The 25,175-nt window shown below is 39.6% G+C and overlaps 1 protein-coding gene across 3 annotated transcripts; it reads left to right on the forward strand.

The window, feature by feature from the left end:
- Positions 1-269: 269 nt before the first annotated feature.
- Positions 270-24,854, forward strand: melk (maternal embryonic leucine zipper kinase). Of its 3 annotated transcripts, none has more exons than XM_015345372.2 (19): positions 270-580; positions 2,066-2,165; positions 3,199-3,284; positions 7,479-7,595; positions 8,245-8,388; positions 8,922-8,990; positions 10,045-10,137; positions 11,515-11,613; positions 12,823-12,891; positions 13,554-13,652; positions 14,127-14,213; positions 15,943-16,071; positions 16,611-16,745; positions 17,053-17,293; positions 19,183-19,221; positions 19,968-20,067; positions 21,579-21,744; positions 23,609-23,712; positions 24,408-24,854. In XM_015345372.2, exons 2-19 carry the CDS (start codon positions 2,102-2,104, stop codon positions 24,583-24,585), a joined length of 2,019 nt encoding a protein of 672 aa, XP_015200858.2. In that variant the 5' UTR covers positions 270-580; positions 2,066-2,101; the 3' UTR covers positions 24,586-24,854. The 3 variants fall into 3 exon arrangements, with proteins under 3 accessions (XP_015200858.2, XP_015200860.2, XP_015200859.2); XM_015345373.2 differs by lacking the exon at positions 270-580 and adding an exon at positions 1,635-1,653; XM_015345374.2 differs by lacking the exon at positions 19,183-19,221.
- Positions 24,855-25,175: the final 321 nt, after the last annotated feature.

The raw sequence follows: 25,175 nt of genomic DNA on the forward strand, positions 1-25,175 counted from the left end.
TCGCTATTGCTTAAAAAAAATAACAGCGTTGCCCACCTTTTATCAGAAATTCCATTATATTCAGAGATTAATATAATTACGTGTTTTTGTTTACAGTTACTAACAAAACTCTATGAAAAAAAAAGATTACAGAAACTTTTATTGTGCTTTAGTTTTAACTAGAGGAATTCCTGTAGCTACAAATCGTACCCAGAGAGCGCGAGGATACTGAACTGAGCCAGCTCCCTATGAAAGGCTTTTTAATTGGACGATAGAGTCCGGAAAACGGAAGTACGTCATCTTGAGGGAAATTCAAACTTTCACTGTATTTCTGATCAAGAAAACAACGTCCCTCGTTTGTGTTCAGCAGTAAAAATACGAGCTGTAGTTATTGTGAAAAAGTTATTAACAATATATATATGTGCTTGAGGCAGAAAGGTAATTGTAAGTGAAGCGGCTTTGGGGACATTATATCTTTTGCTTTTCGTTTGACCTGTGCTGGTTAATGTATTTCTGCACAAATGGAAACAAAGTAATTGGACTGAAACATCATTGTCAGCATCCGAGTGTTATACTTAAAACGGCGATCTGAGAAACCGAGGTCAGTTGAATTGGCTACTTATATTTCTTTGTTTTTTAATTATTTTGTTGTAACTTATGTTCGTTGCGTGTTCAGTCCTATGAAAGCAGTGGGAGGGGGGTAACACGACACCCAATTGGTTTAGAATAAAGTTATTTAAACGCAAATTCAGTCAGTTTATAAATACAGAAGTAATCGGATTCCACATGTTACTAGTCCTTACGTCTGCTTTTAATGACAGCCCTAGCGACATATTCAGATTTTCAGTTGTTTGACCACATACAAAGTCGCGCTGAGCACTTTTCGCATATCGCTATAATTGCATGGAAGAGCTGTGATTTTTAGTGTTATGATTTAAAATGTTTGTCTTGATATACGGTGTTATCATCGTAGTCTAGATCCTGATTTAAGTTGAAAACGAGAGACCAAATACATATTTTTGTGACGGGCTCTTATTCCAGTATCGCTTATTCCATTTCTGTGGTTGGGCTGCCACCTCGTGACCTCGTCCTGCCATTTTATTGTTCATGTGGGGGCGAAGGTATTTTTTTGTTCGTGTTTGGGAGACTACCATGGGTTTGCTCTTATACCTCACTGACTTACCTTCATGTCTCACCCTGGAGCCCGTCGTCATCTTATCTGAGCCTAAGCAGATCCGTCTGGTCTTTTGTCAGACAGCAGGATAACAGAAATGTGAGGCTTGGGTTTTCCATTTTGACAAAGTGCAGACTTACAAAGTTACACAACGGAAGCACGCAGCATCCAAGTCATAATGGTTTATTAAGAAGCGATTTATGCTAAACCTGACTTATAAGCTGGTTTACAGTAGCAGGCAAGATAGAAGCACGCACACTGTAGAAGGATAAAGTACAAGCGTTCATTGAAATAAATATGGCTTTGTAAGAGAGTTTAAATTTACAGTGTCGAGCAGCACCACCACCCCAGAGTATCGAATATGATACCTTGCTTACCTTTTACATTATTTTCTTTAAGAAATGTGTATAACATAAAAGATCCAGGGCTCATTTTGCTTAAACTGGTTTTTTTATTGGCAGATCTGCGTTAGTTCAGCTCATTACAAGCACCAGTGAAAGGTGTGTGAAAGAGGTTATTAGGTTAGGAACCTTGTTTGATTACAATGTAAGAGAGTGAATTAAATTGTGAGGTTTTGTTCTTTTTTTTAGATTGTTTTTTCTGTACTTGACAACATGGCTTTAAATCCTATTCAACACTATTTTTATGCTATTTTGTTGTTTTAGATTTTTGTAGTATACAATGAGTAATTGATCTCAGAATATATTTATTTCAGCTTCCTTAAGATCCTTACATTGGTGTTTTTTGCGACAACATAATTGTCCAACTGATGAATATGCCATATGCTGGTTAACTTTTTGTACATGTTGTGGGAGTTAATGGCTTCCTGAATCGATTATGTTAGTATTGACAGTTCCTTTTCTACTACCATCCTGTATGTTTAAATAATTTAAATTGTTGCTTGTGTTTCAGTTTCTAATATTTCCGGAGTCAAGTCTTTCCAGAAGGATGTCTGCCGACAGTTCAGCAGAGCTGCTCAAATACTATGAGCTGTATGAGACCATTGGCACAGGTAGGGCTTCGGTGTGGCCCAGCCATAATTTCTGTGTATAACATCAAATTTAGAAAAACTGAAAGACTAAATATGTGAAGAAAATAGTTATAAGATTAAGGTAGCAATGATGAGTTGGTTGATATTTGTGGTACCAAAACACAAGATATTTCTTTGTGATGGTTTAAATCGGTAGCTTTTTTTCTTACTGAGCTTGGGTGGCTCAGCTCTGTCCAGTTAAGAAACAAGATTCTTGCTGCTTGTTGTTTATTCCTCTGTAAAATCCTAGGAATTATGTATGCTCCCTCTACCAGACTTGAAAAGCAGTTATCTCTATGTGCAAGAGCACCTGGGCAAGAAAACGCATTATAATTCCATTTAATGTTTCATCCCTGCTGTTTCCTCAAAATTTTCTCCAATTCATATTGCATTTTTTTGTGTTTCACTCCAATTCAGTTTTCTCCTCAATTTAATTTTCTAATTGCACGAGTGCTTGGCTACCTCTACTGCCTCTGTGTTGCCGTATATAGGGACAAGTTTTAAGGTGTTGAAAGACTTAGGGCACCATAGATACGAGGGCCTTCAACTTGTAATTCCATGAGAATGACATGATACCTTCAATAAGAAAAAAATATTTAAGTAATAGATAGTGATATCTTTACTCTATTTAAATGCATTAATTAAAGATTGAAGTAGTGCTGATAATTCTGGTTTAGTATTCATTCATTAAGGCAAAAGTTATGCTTTTAAATTTAGCGCAGAGACAATGCTTGCTGTTATAGTTGTATGGAGTGTGGTTTGAAACGTTGCTTCTGAGCTAAAACACCACTGCTAAGGCTTTTTTTTGCACAAATGTTCACCATAATTTGACCGCAGTTTGCTGTTTGGAGTACAGACTTCACTGTCTTTGACTTGACTCATCAGGTTGGACCATTTTTTAAAATATAATTAGAGATAGAATGTGAGGTATTTGTCTGTGTTGGGGTTGGGGATGTGGACAGGCAGGGTCTCACCGTTTTCAATTTTGTTTTCATCTCCTTACTGATTGAAACAGGTGGATTTGCCAAAGTGAAGCTTGGTCGACACATTCTGACAGGGGAGAAGGTTGCAATAAAAATAATGGACAAGAAGGAACTTGGGGTAGGTCTCTGGCCTCCATTGAATTAATTGAGTTAAATTGGTCCACACTCTGTTGGAGAAAATCTATGACCAGCCTACATTTGTTTTGAGTATTGTTTGAATGGAGTGTTTAGTGTATAAGCCGTACAGTGTTTTGTATGTTATGTATGTTAGCTTCAGTTCGATCCCGAACTGCGGCACCTTGTTTGGGTTGTGCATGCTCTGTCCATGTTTGTGTGGGCTTTCACTAGGGCGAGATTATGTATGTATTTATTTTTATTTATGTATTTAAGATTTATTTTGTATAATTTTTAGTCTATTCTGATGTCTGTTTTTGCTCGTCTTGGGCTGGACTGCTTTAACACATCAATTTCCCTTCAGGATCAATAAAGTCTTATCTATCCTATCTATCCTATCTCTCTCTTCTCCCAAAGACCTACTGGCTAGGTTGACGGGCATTTCTAAATTGTCTGTATATGTGCCCCAGCGATGGACCGGTGTCCCATCCAGGCAATAGTCACACCTTACGACTTGTGCTTCCAGGATAGGCTTTGAGTTGCCACAACCCTAACCGTTAATATGTGGTTTCTGATCGGGGATAGGTGGGTCTGAGATCCTTTAATTAGTCGTTCTCCAGGTTTGTGAAAACGTTTGTGGTTGGAGGAATTAGTGGACATGTGTGAGGTTACATTGGTTGTTGCTGGCAGGAAAAAATAAACATAAAAGGCACGGAACGTACCCCCTCCACTGTGATATTTTATCTTCAGCAAAATGGTTTTAAAAAGGATGCACGATTGTGTGGAATGTTACCAGTCCCTGGTGATTCCAGTAGGGGATGGGAGAGGATCATTCTGTAATGCAGCTGACATAGTTAAACTGTATTCTTCCCTAAATATGAAGTTGCTTTTAATATTTGCTCTTTGAAAATGCTCTTCAATCGCCTGAACTCCTGAAATCCTTAGACTCTCAGTGCTGAGAACGTGTGTAAACCCCAAATATAATTAGTGAATTCAAGTTTTTACCACTGCTAAAATGAACATTTCTCGCTGTTTGAACTTTGCCAACAAGCACCTGAAAGACCCACAGGACTACTGGAAGAATTTGCTTTGTCGTCTCATGACCTAGAGGGCTTGCCATCATTGAGTGAACCATGAATTCAATGTTGCAAATTCTGGAGGTGTAAGTGAGGCCGCCCGCTCATCAGCTGGAGCTGAGCTGACAGTGGATCATGTAGCAAGACAATGATCCTAAACATACAAGTGGATCTACAGTAGAACAGCTAAAGAAAACATTTCACATTTTGAATTGGCCAAGTCAAAGCTGAGACCGAAACCCTGTTGGAATGTTAAGGCAGGATCTGAAATGAGCTGTACATGCAAGGAAACCTCTCATTGACTTCAAGCGGTTATTAAGGGAGAAGGGGCCAGAATTTTTAGAATCTGATATGAGAGGGGGAGACATCTATTTGACGGTGGATGTTACGCCAATCCACAACAATGGGGGCAAAACTGAATCAGTTTGTATAGACCAATCAGTCTTTCTTTTCTTGCTGGTAAAGCTTTGGAAATGGATCTCAATTAGAAGAATACCTGGTAATTAAGGGCCTGGAAAAGCAATTAATTTGAGCAAGTTAATTCCTTCAACAAGGATAATGGATAATGCAAATTACATGATTTGTTTAGATTTCTAGGGTCCAGTGTGTAATAGGGTCTCTCTTAAAAGATTGATTCTAAAATTGAAAGTCACAGGAATCCTAGGTAAATTACTAGTCCATTTTGCTCATGAAACTACAATAGGTGGAGAGACAAAGAAAACAGCAGCAGTTGAGCTGCAAACAGACTTGGATAAAACCATGCACTGGGCTGACACTAGACAAATTGCTTTCAAAACTGATAATTGCAAAGTGTTCCATACTGGCAGTGGAAACACACTGTATACTATACATATTGAATGTTTGCTTCTGAACCGCAGAACCTTGCATACAAAAGAGATCTAGGTGTTGCACTGTAGATTCTTCTATGTCCTCATCAAGACTTTGTAGAGAAACAATAAAAAGGCTAGCAGAGAGCTTCGGCAAAAAGTATGGAATTTAAATTAAGGGAAATTATGGTTAAGCTGTACCATGGACTAGTTAGACCTCATCTTGACTATTGTGTTCAGTTTTGGTCACCCTACCACTGTAAATACATAACAGAAGATTTCAAAGAACACCAAACATGATTCCTGGTCTCAAGGGACTGTCTTAAGCGGATGGGTTGAGGGTTCAGTCTAGATCAGAGGAGAGTGAGGAGAGATGTGATGCAGGAATTCACAATCCCTCTCAGTTGTGAAACAAGCACACTGAGTCACAATTGGAAACTAAATTCATTTAGGACGGGGAGTAGGAAACACTCCTTTACTCTGCTGTACTGTATCATTTGTTGGTGATGTTTGTCTGTTTTCATTGTCTTGTTTGACTGCTGGAGCCTTCTATACAACAAATTCCCCCCAGGGGATAATAAAGAGTTGTGGGTCACTGGATTTCTTTTGGAGGGAGTTGGTTGATGCCCAGACTCTGGGCTCCTTAAAGAAACAGCTGGGTGTAATTTTAGATTAATTTAGCTACTAAACTTCCAAAGCACCAAGACGGGTTGAATGCCTCTCCCCCATCTTATTTTTTTATTTTCTGAAGATCTAATTGTATTTTAGGTCTCCAGAATCAGTAGGGGGTTCTCAGACTTTTGGCACTGTACATTGACGTCCATACGGAGGGTGTTTTTTACTATGATGGTGGATCTGAATGGATCACATGCTGTATGTTGTAAACATTTGTGTCACCATTTAGTTTTTGCTCTGTTTTTATTGAGCAGCACAGAAATACATTTTAAGCACTTTTTTTTACTTTTGCACTGCATTGGGAGATGTCAGAATTCAATTTTCTGCCAGCAAACAGTGACGGTACACCTGGAATTAGAAGATGTCTTTTAAAATGTTTGAGAATATTTTACATAAGGATCCAAAACTGCCAGAAGCAAACTTAGATCTTTTGTTGTTGCAAAGATGTATTGTGATTCTTTTCTTCCACTAATAATCAGCAAAGATATCTGCAGCCATCCAAGATTGTGTGCAATGAAAACTTGGGCGGATCTGTTCCCTTAGGGTTTGTATGGAGTGTATAAGGATTTTGATGTTCTTTGATTTTGCTGTTTTCTGTGTGTTATTATGCATTGAAGAATAAATTATTTCAAAGCAGCTAAAGGATTAGTTTACACTACAGCTGTATGTCCTTGTTAACATCTTAGGTGTTGTATATTTGATCCCCTGTTCCTTCTGTAAATAAGTCTGTATATCCAGCCACAACAGGTTCTGAAACATATCCAGGAGATGCCAATTAGTGCTCAACCAAGGCTTTATGCCTGTGGGTAAAGCTCAGCAGTGTGACACTGAATGTCTCCCCCATGGACTTTCCTCCCTTACAACTTTTAAGGCATATTGTTTTGTTGAAAACATGTTACCTGTGTTGAGGATGGCAAAAAGACTCCACTTGCATAGTGATTTTGAACCGTTCCTGATTTAAATAAGATAAAATAGGATCACTTTGTTGGCCACATACAATTTCTTGCATTAGGAATTTGTCTTTTCACATACCCCAGCTCGCTCTCCAGGCACACAGACGGGGAGAGAGAAGCTGGGGGTCAGAGCACAGGGTCAGCCATTTATATGGTGCCCCTGGAGCAGCTGGGCTTAAGGGGCTTGCTCAAGGGCCCAACAGAGTAGGATTTCTCTGCCGGCAACGGGATTTGAACCGGCAACCTTCCAGGCACAGGCGTAGATCCTTAGCCAAAGTGTCACTGTTTTGTATTATTTTGTACAAATCCCTTCAGCTCTGAAAACCCGACATGGCTTTCGCTGCTATGGAACTGGAGCCTTACTTCCATTGCTGCTGAATGCTTGTAACTACTGAATAGCAGGAGCATAGTCTAGTCCTCAAGAAAACACCTGAAATGTCACAGTTAAATTTATAGCAGTCATTTGAACAGGCTTAGTTTTTTATAATTTTAGGACCCATGGTTATTTACACCTTCAAATAAAATGTTCTATGTTTCCTTTTGTTGGAATGCAAGTTGAAACAGTTCAGGTTAATTCAGATTTCTGAGCTACTGTGCCATTATCACAGCATCTGCGTAAAAATGGCTGAGGTGCTAAAAGCTGGTCTGTCTGGGTCTGTGTGTGTAGGATGACTTGCCCCGTGTGAAGACTGAGATTGAGGCCATGAAGAACCTCAGTCACCAGCATGTCTGCCGCCTGTACCATGTTATAGAGACGACAAAGAAGATATTCATGATCTTGGAGGTGACAAGCTCATTTTTTTCCCCATTTACAAAGAAGTACCTATCCTTGGATATACCACAATTGTCATGTGCAGCACAATAGAATATTCATTCATCCTAATAGTACACTGAAGGGAATGATAATATCAGATGTTTATGAATATCCAGTGGCAGTTGTTGTAAAAAAATCTACTTTGTTCTGTAACATTGCCATTTGTAAAGTGTTTTACTTAAGCAGTGGTTTCACAGACCTCGGCTGCCACGAATTTTGGCTTTGGTGGGCACTGGTTACCCTCTGAAACCAGACCTCAATGCTTCTTCCTAGTATGATTTTTAAAAAGATTACAGTTCAAAGAAAATCTCAACTGACAGATTTGTATGTGCATGACCCAAGGATTTGTCTTTAGCTACAGCAGTACTTAAACAAAAGACAGACAACTAAAAAAGCACTACCTGAAACTACATGACACAGACAGGCCATCCTCACTTAACTTCTAGATAGCTTGCTTTTGATATTCAGATTGTATTGTATTTCCCTAATATTGACTGATATGCTTTTTCTACCTAAATATACTAGTACTCTTTAACTCGCCTCAAGCCATGGTTTATGCAAGCAGAGTTATATTTCATCTTCTGTGATGGTTTAAGAACGGTTCCTTCCTTTGCCGCAGTACTGTCCTGGAGGGGAGCTCTTTGACTACATCATCGCGAAGGATCGCTTGTCTGAAGACGAAACCAGAATATTCTTCCGCCAGATTGTATCGGCCATGGCCTATGTTCACAGCCAGGGCTTTGCACACAGGGACCTTAAACCAGTAAGCTTGGGGGGCGGGCAGTGCAGCTGTGTCCTGTAATTACTGTAATTTGTCCTGTATTTTCTATACTACTGTCCTCCTTCTTCATGATGATGCAATACGTAATGCAGTAGAAAATGTGGAAGTGTTGACTGTCGACAAGTGTACATCAGGAGGAGAGACGTGGAGTGGATATGAATTGGGAAAAGTGGTTGTGAAGAGGGATGACTCTGTCCCCTTTCCATCTTTATATCTGAATTCTCTCCAGTCCAGTCTTCAGCTGCACGCTATTTCTAATTTTTTTTTCAGGAATTGCTTTTATCGGAAGAGTCAGAATCTCTATTTCAAGTAGAGAGGGATTTAAAATGTAATTTAGCAGTAAGAAAGCCACAAAATGACATGACACTTGAACTTTCACTCCTTATACATCACTGTAATCAGGAGATAATCAGGAGAACTGATTATCAGTTTAAAAACACAGGTTAGGCGTAGCTTCTGTAAACTAATCTTCTCTGCTTTTTGCTTTATCTTCATTCTTTCTCTGCTCTCTACAGGAAAACTTGCTCATTGATGAAAATCGGAATCTAAAGCTGATTGATTTTGGTCTGTGTGCAAAGCCGAAGGTAGGTTTTCTTTACAAAGAATGCTGAACTTATTTTATATGAATATGATGTTGCAGTATACAGGGACACCTGTTTGCAAAAACATTTTAAAGTGTATAAAGCAAGTTAAAATGATGGTTGCCTTAAAGAAAGATAAATATTTTCACCTAAATTAAAACAAATCCTTAAAAATACTACTTTTAGGTTTTTTGTCTTTATTTAAAAGATCAATTGATTACTAAAACAATGATTTTTGGATGATCTTTGATTTAATCATCATTTAAACATCAAAATTTCTTAAAACTGACAGATTATTAACTGGCTCAGATTTGAGATACACTGGATTAATTGCCTGAAAATTAACCCAACTGCAGTACTTTAATAACACTCATGTAACACATTGCTCATTCTTTAGCTGCACAAAAAAACTTCTAGATTGAACAGGTTACAGTCTTGCATTAGGATTCACAATACGTCTTGACCATTGTGTGCATTTGCCAGAAAGAAATGCAGTGCTGTACGTTAACTGGCATATGTGTGAGCACACAAATCATTTGCATATTTATGTACAGGTTATTACATTAATTTCGGAAAGATGTTATTCCGCTCGTGTGCATTTTGTAACGACTACTCAGCTGTTCCAGAGGTGGTATCCTTTGGTTGGACTGAACTGAAAGTAGGTAAAATCATTCACAGGCTTTGGAATTGTTTTTGTGTTGTCAGACCTATTTTTGTATGCACTACAAGATGTGAGTAAAATGTAATATGTGTCTGGCATCATAGCGATACGGTTAGGGTTTTCGCCTGTTCCACCTGCACTCTACAGATGTTAACAAATGTGTCCCCTGGTTTCATTTGACCTTTTTAGGAAAATTGATCTTTATTTTTGCTTGGTAATGCCACGCTGACCAGTACGCTCCCTGTTCCTTTCCTGCTCTAAAATGGAAGTTCTGCAGAGTTTTGACAGAGCCCTGTTCTTGACAGAACTTTGTTATCCCTGTTTTGCACCCCTTCCAAATGTCCTGGGGTCTGCTTTTACGCCCCAGACCTAACGCTGGTTCACTTCCTGCTGCAGGGTGGCCTGGAGTATCACCTGATGACCTGCTGTGGCAGCCCCGCCTACGCCGCCCCAGAGCTGATCCAAGGCAAAGCTTACATCGGCTCCGAGGTGCGGACTCCTCACAAGTCGCTTTGAAGTTTGCAGGGGCCCCACTGGGCTGGAAAAACACCAGCTGTCTGTTCCGAGATATTACAGTGCAGCTCTGGATACCGCGTGTAACAAACTCCTCACGATTTTTGAGGCTCCATGTCAGTTCTTTTTTTTTTAATCCTAGAGTCAGAGTTTTGCACGTTGTGTTTTGACACTGGCTGGCAAAATTCTGGGCACTCCTGGCCATGTCACTGAAGAACAAGTATTAAAAGACGAAACTGCAACAGGTGTTGTATATTTAAAAAAAAACTGAAATGGAGGGTATGTTTGCCTTCAGTGTCCTGCGTTCGGCAATTAGATACAGTGCATTCAGATATTTTAGCCATCGTAATTAGCTGCATGCTCACTTCACAGAGCACATTGTTCTTATGTTGGCTGAAATGTTCTTTAGCAGAGCTCCCCCCAATGCATTTTATTGGGTTTGCAGTGCCAGTAATGGAAATCTACTGATCATTCCAAAAAGTCTGATTAAATAAATGGACGTGTTTCTGGACATTTCATGTTTGGCATTTCCTTCGTTTTGATCGCAGCCATTCTACTCTGCAGAACTGCAATGGAAGGAAAGCAGATAAGCAAGGTTAAGATATTAGGATCACAGCACAAGTATGGGAACCTTGTGCTCAGGGTCATGTGTAAACCTACACAGTGACTTTTAGTGATGTTACACTATACGCAGTTGGGGCTCCATGTCATTTGCTAAGCCAGGTGTATATGGGAGATGTTTGGTGAAACAGCGGTGCCCCCTGGCTGTAGTTCTGGTATAATTAATAATAATTGCTTACGCTTATATAGCGCTTTTCTGGACACTCCACTCAAAGCGCTTTACAGGTAATGGGGACTCCCCTCCACCACCACCAATGTGCAGCCCCACCTGGATGATGCGACGGCAGCCACAGTGCGCCAGAACGCTCACCACACATCAGCTCTCAGTGGGGAGGAGAGCAGAGTAATGTAGCCAATTCATAGAGGGGGATTATTAAGCCATGATTGGTAAGGGCCAATTGGAAATTTGGCCAGGACACCGGGGTTACAGCCCTACTCTTTTCGAGAAGCGCCCTGGGATTTTTAATGACCACAGAGAGTCAGGACCTCGGTTTTACGTCTCATCCGTCACTATACTGGGGCATTAGGACCCACATGGACCGCAGGGTGAGCGCTCCCTGCTGGCCCCACTAACACCTCTTCCAGCAGCAACCTTAGTTTTTCCCAGGAGGTCTCCCATCCAGGTACTGACCAGGCTCACACCTGCTGAGCTTCAGTGGGCTGCCAGTTGTGAGTTGCAGGGTGATATGGCTGCCCATATCTGCCCATTGTGACGGCTGTGCCCTGTCCCAGGCTGATGTGTGGAGCATGGGAGTGCTGCTCTTCGCCCTGCTGTGCGGGTACCTACCCTTTGATGATGACAACATGATGGTCCTCTACAAGAAAATAACAGTGAGTCCTTCAGCCCTCAAATTTGCGCAAGCGACTTCTATTTCACACAAAGGCAAAACTGAAGTTCCCGCCCATCAAGTTCTCTGGGATGCTCTACCCAGCATTTGTAAATTAAGCTAGCTTTGTATTGCATGTGTATCTCAGGTATTTTTCTTCCACACTATAAGAGGTTGCCCAGAACCGGGAACTCCTAGTACATTTTTGTCTCTTCTTTAAACCCACCCCCTATTATAACACTAGAATTCAGTTCAAAGTGGAAAACAGACAAGTATATGCCTCCTGCCATTGTTCATATAGAAAAAGGCACAGAGAGGAGATGTAGCTCCGTTTCAGTAGAGCAGAGTTAATATCAAGTGGTAACTAAAAATCTTTTTACTCAACATGGTTTCTTTGATCAGGTAGACTACCTTAATTTTTATTGATAATCAACAAAACCTAACTATCATAATAACGGCAATTAATTCCTATGTCATGGCTTGCTATGGTAATTAGACAAGATAAACACTATCATACCTGCGCTTGAATTCATGTCACACTCTTACAGACTGGTAATGCTCGTGTGTTAGGATGACCTCATGATGCATAGGAGAACACTGATACGTGGCTCTGTAATAAGATAATGGACTTTTCTCTCCTAATGAACAAAGTAATTTGAGCAGTTTGCTGTGCTTTCTCGATCCTTTGCTTCTTCTTAAAGCGTGAAACTGGACTATAGCAGCACTGGACTGAGTAGCAGTCTGAAACCAGTGTGGTAATTCACTCAGGAATGAAATGAGATGCCTTGCTTTGTCAGTGTCAGCATAAATTAGACACACTTCTGCTAACAAGGCTAAGTTTGTAGCTATTTTGTAACTTTAAATTTTTCTCTTTAAGAAGAACTTGACTTGTTTCTTGGTGGTAGTTTTCCGCCAAGATAAACTGGCAGTGCAGTTGTCTTTGAAGGTGTTACCCACGTGAAGGCCCTATTGTCATTTTAAGAAGTACAATTGAGTACAAATATAGTTGAGTTTTCTTGGTAAACTGCAACCATGCTTTATCACGGTAACAATGTGATGGATGCTCTTTCTGCAGCACTCAATTATACACGCTACCTGTTTCCATGACGATTTTTCTGCAGGTGGATGAAAGTGTCTCAACTGCCACATTGTCAAAAAGGAAAAAAATACCATTACTTTCTAGTTCGTAAGTCTGCTGTTTGTGCCGTTTCAGAGAGGAAAATACGACAACCCGCGCTGGCTCTCTCCTGGCAGCGTTCTGCTTCTCAACCAGATGATGCAGGTAATCTGGCTTGTGTTTCAGAGGCTCTGGGTATTTGTCCTGCTTAGTCATCTAGCTGTGCTGCAGTTCTTAGGAATTTGCTGTAGGAATAAACCTGCCACTGTTGTAAGAAATTCCTCTCTTTTCCTTTATTACTTTATTGTATGCTGTTGTTTATTGTATTGCTTTATTTTTTTTTACTCTTCTGTTGGAAAGTCCTTTACGTTTAGCACATTTTTATTATTTAACACAAACCATCTATAGTTTATAAGGCTTAATAGAGCCATTTTATTGCAGCAATTGTAATGTATATTCTAAGATTAGGCTGTACTACCTTGGTATGTATTATGGATATTTCATGGGGAATTAAATGCAGCTAATCTTTAGAACTTTATAGATGACGGAGTTGGTATAGAATTTCCTTCATGTTTTTTGCTTTCCTTTTAGCTTCTGTATTTTTAATCATTAAAACCTGTCTATACAGTTTTGCATAGTGTTGTAACAAAGTTGCTCTATAGAAAAATCATAGTATTGAGCATAAAACAAAAGAATTATGTATTGGTTTGCTTTAGGTCTCTGAGAAGTTGGTGATCACCTGTCAGACCAGTGTTCTTTAGAAAGAAAACGTTTTCTTTCGTGCTTGGCTGGAAGTAAAAATATCAGTTTCCCTGTTTGTCCTCTAGGTGGACCCAAAGAGGCGCATCACAGTCAGGCAGCTTTTGAATCACCCCTGGATGATGTCGGGCTACACCAGTCCAGTAGAATGGCACAGCAAACAGCCAGTGAGTCTCTTCGTCTTCAGAGCTACACCTCTCTCCTAGAAGACTTTTTTGCTTGATTGTGCTTACTGTATGGTTTCATTTGCAAAACTCCTTAAACACGTCTTAAACACAACTTTTGAAAATTCGATGTGATCATTTCTTCTATAAAATTTGCTTTCTTGAATCTGAAGAAAGTTTTCCATGTGACTAACAATTTTAACAATGTCAATGTGTATCTTTGTGATTTTTGAACTATTGTCTAATGAATAAATCAAATACACTTGGTTTTGCTTCCAAGTGAAAGTTAACTTGGATGGGAAAACACTACTGTACTGTCCACGTTTTGAGTTTGTTCATTTTCACTTTTACTTTGTCAAGAGTGTGGGGCTGAATCAGACTAGTTTCAGTGCTATTGATTCAACAAACCCCGATCCTCATGGCTTGGCAAGACCTGAAGTTCCAGCCAGCACTAATGCTCAATTCTTTCTGTCCCAGCTCGGTCATATCGATGAGGACTGCATTACAGAGATGGCCGTGTACTACAAACGATCAAGGCCAAGCATGACTCAGCATGTTTCGAAAGTAAGCATTTCAAGACCCCTTTCTTTCCATTTGGAAGCGTTGGCTCTCACAATGTAGGGGGGTATTCCTAGACTTTGTCTGATTTAATCTAATTCCTTGTTGCAGCCAAATTAGAAGTGATGCATGCTCGCTGTGCTTCAGGCGAAAGGTTTTTAAAATCTGATCTTGTTGAAAATTGTTTCCGAAAACTTTAAAAGGCCTCTGGAGGGAGAATATTTCTACTTATAACTCTAGCTCCAATAGTTAATCATATTCATAACATAAAAATGAAATGCCACTAGCTCATTTGTTGCTAGTACGTATTTGATTCAAGGATCTCATCCAGCCATTTTTGAAGGAAATCAGTGAGTCAACTCCAACAACTTGACTAGGTTGACATTTTCTTATGACATTTTAGATAATATTCTATTTTTTCCATTCTATCCTGCATAAAGAATAAATAGTTCTTAGTGTATTGTACAGTCTTAGCATCTCTTGATTTAAATTGTACACTGATCTTTTTTTCAATTGTCTTTTCTACTGTATGTGCCGAGATGGAGCAAACTGGACTAAGCCGTCAGTTTAATCTCCTTGTAAAGGGTACTTTTTAAATCTGAAGTAATATGTTTTATATTTGCTTTTAAATTTATTTTAAATAAGCTAAACCATGTCGCTAATAAAAAAGTCCATTCTTTTTCTTTGGATCCTTACCCAGCTATGTGAAGTTTTATAGAGTGGAGGTTAACAGGCTGTAGAGTACTTTGTTCCAGTTTGTGACATGTTGCTCAACCTGGGAATTACACTTTTTTTCAGTTTCAATAACGGGAGGAAAATGTTTCCTTTTCTTCCTCTATAGCAGTTTGTTTTATCTTATGTTTGTAGCTGTTAAACTACAGCAGTTTGTTTTATTTTACTATTAATCTGTGGAGTTGCATAAGCCTATATTAAATAAGCACTCCCAGTTTCTTATCCTAACCACTAGATGGCAGCAGGGCACAGACAATACAAAACTTCACGTTCTCCAGAAGGGGGTGGGATGTGAAAAAGGATATATTGTTGAGTTTATACCTTTTTAGCTGTTTTTTTTCTTATCAGAGTAATTGCAAGGCTGACTTGCATTAATAAAAGACATGGGTGCATGCTTTCTGATATTAACGCTTCCGGCGTCTGTATCTAAAATATTTTACATCTAAGATGTAAAGTATATGGGCAGAGTTTGTCCCAGAATTTAAGTAAAATGCTTTCCGCCCAAAAAAAATGCATTCACAATATGCTTTTTCTTTTTTTATCAGCACAGAAAGCAAGTGGGAAGCAATTTGATGTCTTCAAGGCACCCTATTCAACCAGTCTAACACGAGAATTTCTGCAGACAAGCTCTAAATGTATCACCGCGTGCAAATGGCAGCATCCTGTTTCATTTAAACGTTCAAAGTGACCAGTCTGTGCTGCTTTGAAAAGCTTTGATCTGTTGATATGGAATCACTGATTATTTAAATGGAACTTCGAGCCGTGGTGTTTGAAAATCTAATTGCTGATACTGCCCTGGTTAATGTGAAAAGGTGTCTTTATGTAGGCAGCAGTTATAGTACAGGATACTGTTGGGTGCCAATGACAAAATCCAGTGCACCTACGTGGCGTATAAAGTGATCCAAGTCTGTGAACTGAGCCGTAGTTGCCCTTTCTGGCACTTCACGCATCGTTTCTGTCTGTATTGGGGCCAACCCGTTTCCTTGCTCTCCTCTGCTTGTAGTGGAAATATGACCACACAACTGCCACGTACCTGCTGCTGTTGGCTAAGAAGAAGCAGGGCAAGCCTGTACGTCTGAGAACGCTCTCGCCTGCAAACCTGGCTCCCAGCACGCCAGTCGGAGGTCTGAAGGTAACTCAGCATGTTCTTCATGAGCAGGACACCGTTTTGAAAGTACTTCATGTCAACTCCATGCAACAGACAGCAGCACATTTGCTTATGGTTAAACAAATGATCCTTGGCCAAAGATATTTATAAGGATCTGCTGCCATCAGAAACCTCGTCAACCCATTGAAAAGATGGAACAAAGTTGTTTGTATGGAACACTGCTAGTTTGTTTTTCTTCAGCTGAGAAGGAAGTCTGGTAGCTTTTTAAGGCAAAAAGGTTTTCAGAACACATGGATGCAACTATCGGCTTTGAAGCCGAGGTTAATTTGCCCTCTTTCTTGAAATAAGATGGATCCTTGAAGACTTTCAACACTTTGTGTAACCTGTAGGATATGTGAGAACTTAACTGTTCTGCTTCTTTAGAATTCGATTAGAAATGGAGGAAATGGGCATTGGCATAATAGTATTCGCAGATAGATCTGGTGGGAGAAGGACTTATTACAAAGAATTTATTTCTTATGTGTTCGTCTTAACACTGGATCATGAAGGACAATGTTTTGCAGTCCCAAAAAATGCTCGGCTTCTACAATGACTCAGACGGTGCTGAAATCCCTCTGGTGTTTGGATCCATGGAGTTTGCCGACGAATGTGGTTTTGATGATGTTCCATACGCCCCACTCACTCCTACACCTCAGAAGGTATCATATGTGTTCTGTATTTTAACTCCTGTTCTAGAGGACAATTTCCAATTGTGATATGGTTCAGATCTGTCAGCTTTTATTGTCTTCTTCTTCAGAATCTTGTGGTGCATTCATTTCTAAAGTTATCTAGCACCCGGCCGACCAGAAGTCATCTTTGTAAATGTTGAATCTATGTACATGGACGCTAGACTGATGAAAGGAATGTCGCTCAGAAAAAGTATTGGTCTTGCCTAATGACAGTATTTTAATAGGGGTGTGTCGCCTTTCAGACTTGAGCCTTGTCTTTTCGTCTTCTCTATTAAAGAGATCAAAGTACGCCTCGGACACGGAGAGCAGTGATGTGGAGTGGCCAGCCTTTGACAGAGAAAGAATTCACTCTAAGGCCTCCGAAAACAAGGAGAACATAAGTGGCACTGCAGCCAGCAAGAAGACCGGTGCCAATTTTGCTCTGCCAGCGCCCAGGACCCCAGCCAACAAGAAGAGCTCACGGGCACACAAACCCGTTCTGACGGTTCCGAATCCCAACGGCGCCGACGGGCCCAAAGGTAAGCAGACCAAGACCAGTCTCCCTCACGAAGGTGTGTCAGGTTTCATTTCTTCTTGGATCAGTACAAAATCTGTCGGGCAAAGATTATCCTGGCGAAATTAATGCAGGTACGTGCGGTGTCAGCCATGTGCATGAGCACTTCTGCACCATACTGTGCAAGAACTTCCTAACCCACTTAATAACTTCCATTTTCTCCTCCCCAGCCGCTGATCATAGACAATATAGGAATTTTTGTCTTGATTGCCAATGGAGTGGAAACTCAAAATGAGAAACCCATTCTATGTAATAAGACCTACCGTCGACAATTAGGAATTTCTCCTCTTTTCACACCTCTGTGTGTGTGTGTACTGTGAATGCTTTATTATTTATTATATATGTGTGCATAGCCTTGGGACTAGAGATACAAGGCAAAGTTCAAATGGACTTGTTTCGAAGTTCTGAGGTGACTATTTTATTAGCATCTCACAAAGTAGTATATCATAATAGCACCTACTATCTAGATGTACATATTCCCAGAAATCTGTGTTAAGGGCTTTGAAATACTAACAAACTTGGCGTCGGACACGTACAGTAAATGTAACCCAAATTGACAGGATAACATCCAATTCAAAATATTTTGAGCACAACCAAAATTAATTCCATTTCCACATCTCATGCAAACTAATTTGTAAACTTAGGTTCTTCTAAGTGGGTGTACCTAAAACTTTGGTTAAGGCAAGTTCACAGACTTCATCATCACCTACTATGATATTTATTTACACTTCATAGAAGTTTAAGGCTAAAGACTGTCCTCTACACCTTTGCAAGTATTGGAATCGATGAAGTTGGCTCTACAGAACAGGGTGCAGGTATCACACATATCTCAATCCTGTTTGAGTCAGCTCCTTCAGTTCTACCATTTCAGTGATGTATAAAAGCTTTAACCAAGAGTTTAGAGTGCTAGCATTTTATCAACTAACAGTTTAATACATTTCTTTATAAACCAGATTATGGAGCTTTATTTTCTTGTATTCTTGGAAAAGTATTATCGTTATTCCAGACTGCATTTGCAAATAAATTATATTTCTAATGTGTAATTTATCGTGCCAGTTATAAACTTTTTACACGTTTTAATATATTTCAAATTAGTAATAAATTACATAGGAGCATGTAATTATCAGCTTCATCAAACTAAAGAATTACCAATTAAAACAGGAGAAACAAAACCATTATATAAAATTAATTTTCATCTCTTAAGCAACCAGAATTTCATGAGATTTGGCCTGTATGTGGAGCCAATGGATAAATTGTTTACTAACCTAAAGGGATTATGTATGACAGGGATACTCAAACTGTGGTAGTTATCTACAAGAATCTTCTGGGATATGGCTGCTTCAAAATGTTTATTGTGGAAGAATAATTCTGAAAGTTGACATTTATTGCCGTTCAACTTGTAGGCTTGAGCAGAAATGTAATTATTTCCCTGTAGAGATAGAGGCACCTTTTTTCTTCAATAAATTATTAAACATTTAAGTTCCAAATCATGGAAACCTGTACTCCTCAAGTGACAAGATTGTGAAATAAGTACTGAGACCTATGTGAAGCTATATTTTTCATGCAAAATTATTTTTATTATTTTAGTTCACATTCAGATTATGCATTTCACTATGTGTAAAGATTTTCCCTTTCTTACAACCTTTTTCTAAATTGATACATATATATATTTTTAAATTGTTACCTTGTATTCATCATGGTCTTCAGCCATTTCATTCTTGAAGCCACTGGTTCAAAAGAAAATTTTTGTTTCTATATTCTGGAATTTAAAATGAAGCCTATGGCCTTAGAAATGTAAGTTGAATACATTCCATGCCCTGCTGGGTTGTTGCAGTATCTGATGTATGTTTCCAGGTACTCCTCTGTGGAAATTGATTGTTCCTTTTCGAACATGTAAGTTTGTGCACAGGGATGCAGGTGTGGGTCTGGAAGAGCACAGAGTTCAGGAACTTCCCTTTAAGGCCTCCTTGCCTGTAAAGCTTTCTGTTCCTTCTAATGACTAATGAGAAATGATAAAAGGGATTTGTATATCTGCAGAGATACAAAATTCAAACTCAAGCCACAGTTGCTCTAACCAGTTCAAGGGGCCTTTAACTGGAAGAGGGGTCAGACTGCCTTCTCGGCATCGGCTGTAGTTAGTTCTTGCACTGTGGAGGTCTTATGCCTGTTTGCCTGATATTTTGGTTATATTGCGTCCGTAATTTGAAAGAAATTGAAATCTTGCAGTCGCTCGTTTATTTATTCAGCTGGATTTTGATTGATTTAGAACGAAACCCAGAATCATTGGAAACCACAGCATGTCCTGGATACCTGTCACGCACCCCCATATCAAAAAGTGACCAAGCCTGTTGATATTTTCTCCACAGTTATGAGTAGTAAGTAAAGATGACAAACACTCTTGAACAACGCTCATCAGAGACACGGTTGATTGGGGGTGACAAGAATTGTACTGCTACCAGATAGTCATCTCTAATAGCTTTGGTATTAACTTAGAAGAACCCTACTCCTTTCCTTGTGTTGTTTATTCAATGGTTGCTGTTATTTTTTAACACTGCTGACAGCTGGTGCGTGAGGTTGGTCAACAGTGACCACAGGTAATGAAACTGCTGATCTGAGGATGTCCTGTGTTCTTGTACCAGTAAGCAGTAGCAGCGGTGACAAGGAGGCCCCCACAAAGAAATGTCCAGACCCCGTGGCAGTAGAAGAGCTCACACTCATGTCCTTCAGCCCGGAGCGGAGGTACAGTATGAACGCCATGTTTCCTCCAACTGTCCAATGAAATTTCAGCACCATGAGTTAGCAGAAATAAAGACTGGAGGTCATTTTGAAATGGGTAAAAAAAGAGGACGATAATTTACACTATCACAAGCCATCATGTTTATAGTTCATGAATATTTTGGAGACTTTTCTTAAAATCAGTTCAGATACTGATAAGACATTATAGTTTTAATGCTCAAACAGTAATGCAGATCTGTTTGATAAGGTCTGGTCGTTCACATACAGTAGAAGGTGGAACCATATATCAGTTCAGCTGTCTTTCCCTTCTGAGTTAACTGAGCTGTGCATTTGTGATGAGGTGCAGTATCTAAAGTGTGCTAATTTAAGACCGACAGTCTAATTTTAAAGAGCTGAACCAGACCTTCACAGGGGACTGGGTGAAGAGTCACTAAGTTAATGATGAACAAATCTTCTTGTCCTGGTTTTCCACTGAAGACATCCGGGTAAACCAGATTCCATTGGGAGCATATCAAATCGTCTGAAAGGTGTTTTTTTAGATATATTTAAGTCCACAGACTTCAATCTGTTCTGTCAGTCATTTTATTTGAGGGGATTCTATACAGAGATCTGATCTGTAATGTGAAGTGCTTTCATGTCTAGCTAAAGTTCATTGCTGCACTGCCTGTTTTGTAATGTATTTGTGTAGGTACTGTCAAGACCTAGTACTCTAAGTCAGTGGTTCCTGATCCATTGTCCTGCAAGAACTGTGTGTTGCCGGGTTTTCATTCCTGCTGACCTCTGTATCTCCAGTGGTATCTGATCTGCTTAATTTTACCTAACTTGTTTCTCCAGTCGGTGCCAAATGTTGAAAACTACTACTTCAACAGTCCTGTTTCTGCACTCAGAACTTTCACTGCCTCTCAGTTTGCTTGCTGTTGTTTCTGACTATTTAGCTCTTTCTAGTTGGTCAACTAGTGATGAACAGAGATGGGAATGACATCATATCAGACCTAATCACAATAAGCATTTTTTTTCTTTCTTCAGCAATCAGTTCATTTCAGGAAATACGCCTGGATGAGGGGATCTGAAACTCACAAGGTTGAAACCAATTACAAATCCCATATCACCTTTAAGAACTGAAAGCAGATTTACATGTATGCCCCCAACACAAAGCTGAAATCAATTTGATTAAGGACTCTGGAACAAAAACCATAAGACGGTGTTCCATTAGGACCAGGGATGAACCTACTGTTCCAAATTATTATATATTATAATTATTATCAAATTAAGTACAAAATAGCAGTGCACAATTTGTGTGATCATCCAATGTCTTTTTTTATGCTGGGTGGATGGATTTGTTGTTTAAAAATATGCGACTATTTCTTCAGTTCTAAGAGTGAGAACCTCTATTTGTACATCTTCCTTGACAACTCAGTTTCATAAAACCTGATCAAATCTGGGCACGGGCTTCTCCTACCTGCCTGAACCCGGTGTGTTTCTGTCTCCTCCAATGGGTGTGTTCCGATCCCCAGGTCGCGCTCTCTGGAGATAGAGGTGATCCAGGCTCAGGTGGACAGCGCCCAGAAGAGAAAAGGCACAAAGGTGTTTGGGAGTCTAGAGAGGGGCTTGGACAAGATGATCACCATGCTGACCCCCAGCAAGAAGAGAGGGTCCAGGGATGGACCTCGCAGAATCAAGGTTAGAAACTGCATTTGTTTTGTTTCCCAACAAGCATGGATCCAAAACAAATTTGCTGGGGTTTTCCTTAGGGAGTATTTGGGAAATTTTAAATATCCATCCATTATCTTTAAGCTGCTTATCCTGATGAGTGTCGTGGCAATGCTGGAGCCTATGCCTTCAGGGAGCCCTGCCTGGAAACCTGTTTTTAAACACATCCATGGATGAGGGAGTTTAACTTAACTAGGCAGGAGCAAGTCTCTTTGTTCTGTAACTGGTTCTTATCTTCTATGATTTCAAACAAAGTTGGCTCCTAGAAATCTGCTCTATTAAAGCTTCAGTTCAGCTTTTCCATGCTATCTCATTCCTACCTGGATGACTTGAGTCCATGATCATTCGTTTACACGATAAACCATATTAATTCCATCGTCTGTTAATCTAAGGAACATAATTTGCTCTGTCTTTTTACACTTTTCTTGTAAGTGCTGTGCTGACCACTATTCATTCCTAACTAAATATCACCTCAATTGAAGTTATATCTTAGTTGTTATATTGTGTTCTCTAAATCGGCAATGAAAAACTGATACTTTTGTTAGGGATGTCTGTGGTGACATTGAAGCTTGGGACTGTTGTTGTATGCTAACATTTCCTTCTGTGATTAAATAAGAGTGACCTCTTCAAGTGGAAACATACAATGAGAACATAGTAGGGCTGAGCCCTGTTGTAAATAAAACCACTATCTACAGTATATTCTATATGTCATTTAATAACAGACTGTTTTGCGATTGTGACATTTTAAGTTTTTTGCCTCTCATCACCTGATAAATCCTCTAGCTTTTAGTAAGGATTTTTTAGTTTTTCTTTTGCAAATATTCAAAATAATTTGTTTAGCATTTTATCACCATGTATTGTATATCACCATTTTATTCAATCCTGTTCTTGGAGGGTTAGCGTCCAGGTCTGTTAAAGCTGCAGCACCTGAAGAGCTGGGGAAAACTGTTAAACTGGTTCAGTAACGGGCTGATTCAGGTAGTTATGACGTCAGCTGCACTGAAAACCTTATAGACACACCAGTCCTGCACGACCAGGACTGGGGCCTGTTGAAGTACTGTATATTGCTGGTTACTCTCTGTACATTTATTTACCATGACTATGCTCTAGAACAGAGAGATCTCTGTCCAGCCAGGCTCTGATATACCGTATCTTGCAGCACATGTCTAGTTCTTGAGGACTACATGTGTCAGGGTCTCAAATGGTGCTCCTCTGATGTAGTCCAGAGCTTTGCAGACCGAGTTCTGAGTTCTGTTGGCATTTTAATTTTGATTCGTGTGCCTCCTTTTCACCAAATACCTCATTAGACACACCCTAGAGTATACACGTTCTTTAAATAGTTTTAATGGCACATATGGTTTAAAGAACCGATGCTTAATGTCTCCATGAAGGTGCCCGGTTCTTGATTGGTTTAGACTGGAGCAGGTAGTGTTGGCATTTTCTGTAACAGTATTATTTCCTCTGAAGGGATTAACTGACCCAGCTGCTGAACATTTGCTCTTGTAGTATGTAAGGAGTAGTTTGAACAAAGCCAATGAATGTTCAGTGAAAGGCTGTGCCCCTGCCCTGGAGCGCTAACCCATGGTCAGAAATCCTGCTCCTTTATTGCCACGCTGTTCGTTTGTCTTCCATGCCATTTCTATTAACTTCTCTTGGAAATTGGGGTAGACTTCAGAATTATTTTTTTACCCCCATACTTAAATTATTCAACAATACAACTTTTGTGCTGTGATTTCTCATGTATTTGTTCAGTTACACACTGCTGCCTACAAGTGCCTCATGTGCATCGCTCTTCAGCAGCATTGATTTCATTTTCCGTATTTCCCTTTATAAGGCACAGTACAATGTGACGTTAACAAGCCAGCTAAACGCAGATCAAGTCTTGAATCAGATCATCAGCATCCTCCCTGAGAAGAATGTCGACTTTGTACAGAAAGGGTGAGTGGATTCCCACTGAATTATTTTCCAATGTCAGATCATTTCATAAGTGAAAGCACTAAAGGTTATCTAAAACTAATTTGGCATTGGTTGTGTGACTCCTCTGTCCCAAATTTGAATTAATCATTTAACTACATTAGATACGATTTGGTAGGATTCACATCCATAGCTATACAGCAACCAATGATAATTTATTAATCAAACTGGAAATTCAGCCTTTCACCTTGTATCTAAAATTGTGGTATCGAATGTGATCTGGGCCAGATTGCCATTTTCATGGAGTTTTGATGAAACAGTATGTAAAAATCATAAAGTCAATGTATTAATACAATTCTTTTTTCAGAGTTCCTCCCTGTAACTAACAGCGCTCCTGTGAGCTGGCAGTTTTATCAGCAAGACATTTACCTTAAACCTGCTTCTTGCGTTGTGGATGTGCAGAATGAAGAGAATTGAAGGGCTTGATGGTGTGCATTTTGCAGGGTGTTTGCATGTTCTTTTCTTCTCTCCTGTCAGAGAATGTGACAATATGAGGGTTGACAGTAAGCCGTTCTGAAACTTGGCCTTTGCAGTTCCAAAAATCAGCTACATAAAGCAGAAATCATGCAGAATTCAGAAAGTTAAAACGGGAAGTTTGAAATGGGATAGACCCAGGTCATTTATGCCTTGTCTCTGCTCTTTTTTTTTCTGCACCGCAGCTACACCTTGAAGTGTAAAACCCAGTCTGACTTTGGCAAAGTCACCATGCAGTTCGAGCTGGAAGTGTGTCAGCTGAGCAAGCCAGAGGTGGTGGGAATCCGGAGGCAGAGACTCAAGGGAGACGCCTGGGTCTACAAGCATTTAGTGGAAGATATACTGTCCAGTTCCAAAGTATGACAGGAGTCTTGTGAGGACGAACTGTAGCACATCAGTGCAAAGCTCTGCATTACATTCTAAAGTGACCTTCCCCATATATTGTATCACTTCAGCATTACACCCTAAAGTATAAAAACCTTTGTTGTTTTCGTGTTAGATTGTTTGTCTTGTTTTCTATGTTCTAAAGTGTTTGTTACTGTTTATTCTCTTTTTTTTAAGCTGGGTTAACTGAAGAGAGATCATGTATTTTTAACTGAATAAATGTATAGTTTGTTGCAATTGTTTACTAACAGGAATCTGTGGTCTGTTAACTCTTAAGGCCATTTAGAATTCCACTTGCAGCTTTTGGCCAATGCATAACCATATTGTGGGCACTGCACAAGAAATGCACATCTCCTTCCCATATGGGCAGGCTTTCATTTGCATAACTTTGCTTCTGTCTGCTCTTTAAGGAGGATTTATGTGGCTCGTTAAGTAAGTCACAGCTGTGACTACCAGAGTTAAACTTTATGTCCAGTAAAATGAGGTTGATTAAAATTACTGCCTCATTTTGGTGCAGTCTCATTTAGCTGCTTTGATAATCTAACCATCGGTAGTACTCACATGGCTCT

The sequence above is a fragment of the Lepisosteus oculatus genome, chromosome 1 (genome assembly GCF_040954835.1).
Source record: "Lepisosteus oculatus isolate fLepOcu1 chromosome 1, fLepOcu1.hap2, whole genome shotgun sequence".
Taxonomy (NCBI): domain Eukaryota; kingdom Metazoa; phylum Chordata; class Actinopteri; order Semionotiformes; family Lepisosteidae; genus Lepisosteus; species Lepisosteus oculatus.

Excerpts from the sequence above, each read along its gene's own strand:
- melk (XM_015345372.2), top strand. The coding sequence starts at position 2,102 with ATGTCTGCCGACAGTTCAGCAGAGCTGCTCAAATACTATGAGCTGTAT. Across the intron at positions 8,389-8,921 it reads CACACAGGGACCTTAAACCA|GAAAACTTGCTCATTGATGA; the intron begins GTAAGCTTGGGG and ends TGCTCTCTACAG. Across the intron at positions 23,713-24,407 it reads GTCGACTTTGTACAGAAAGG|CTACACCTTGAAGTGTAAAA; the intron begins GTGAGTGGATTC and ends TCTGCACCGCAG.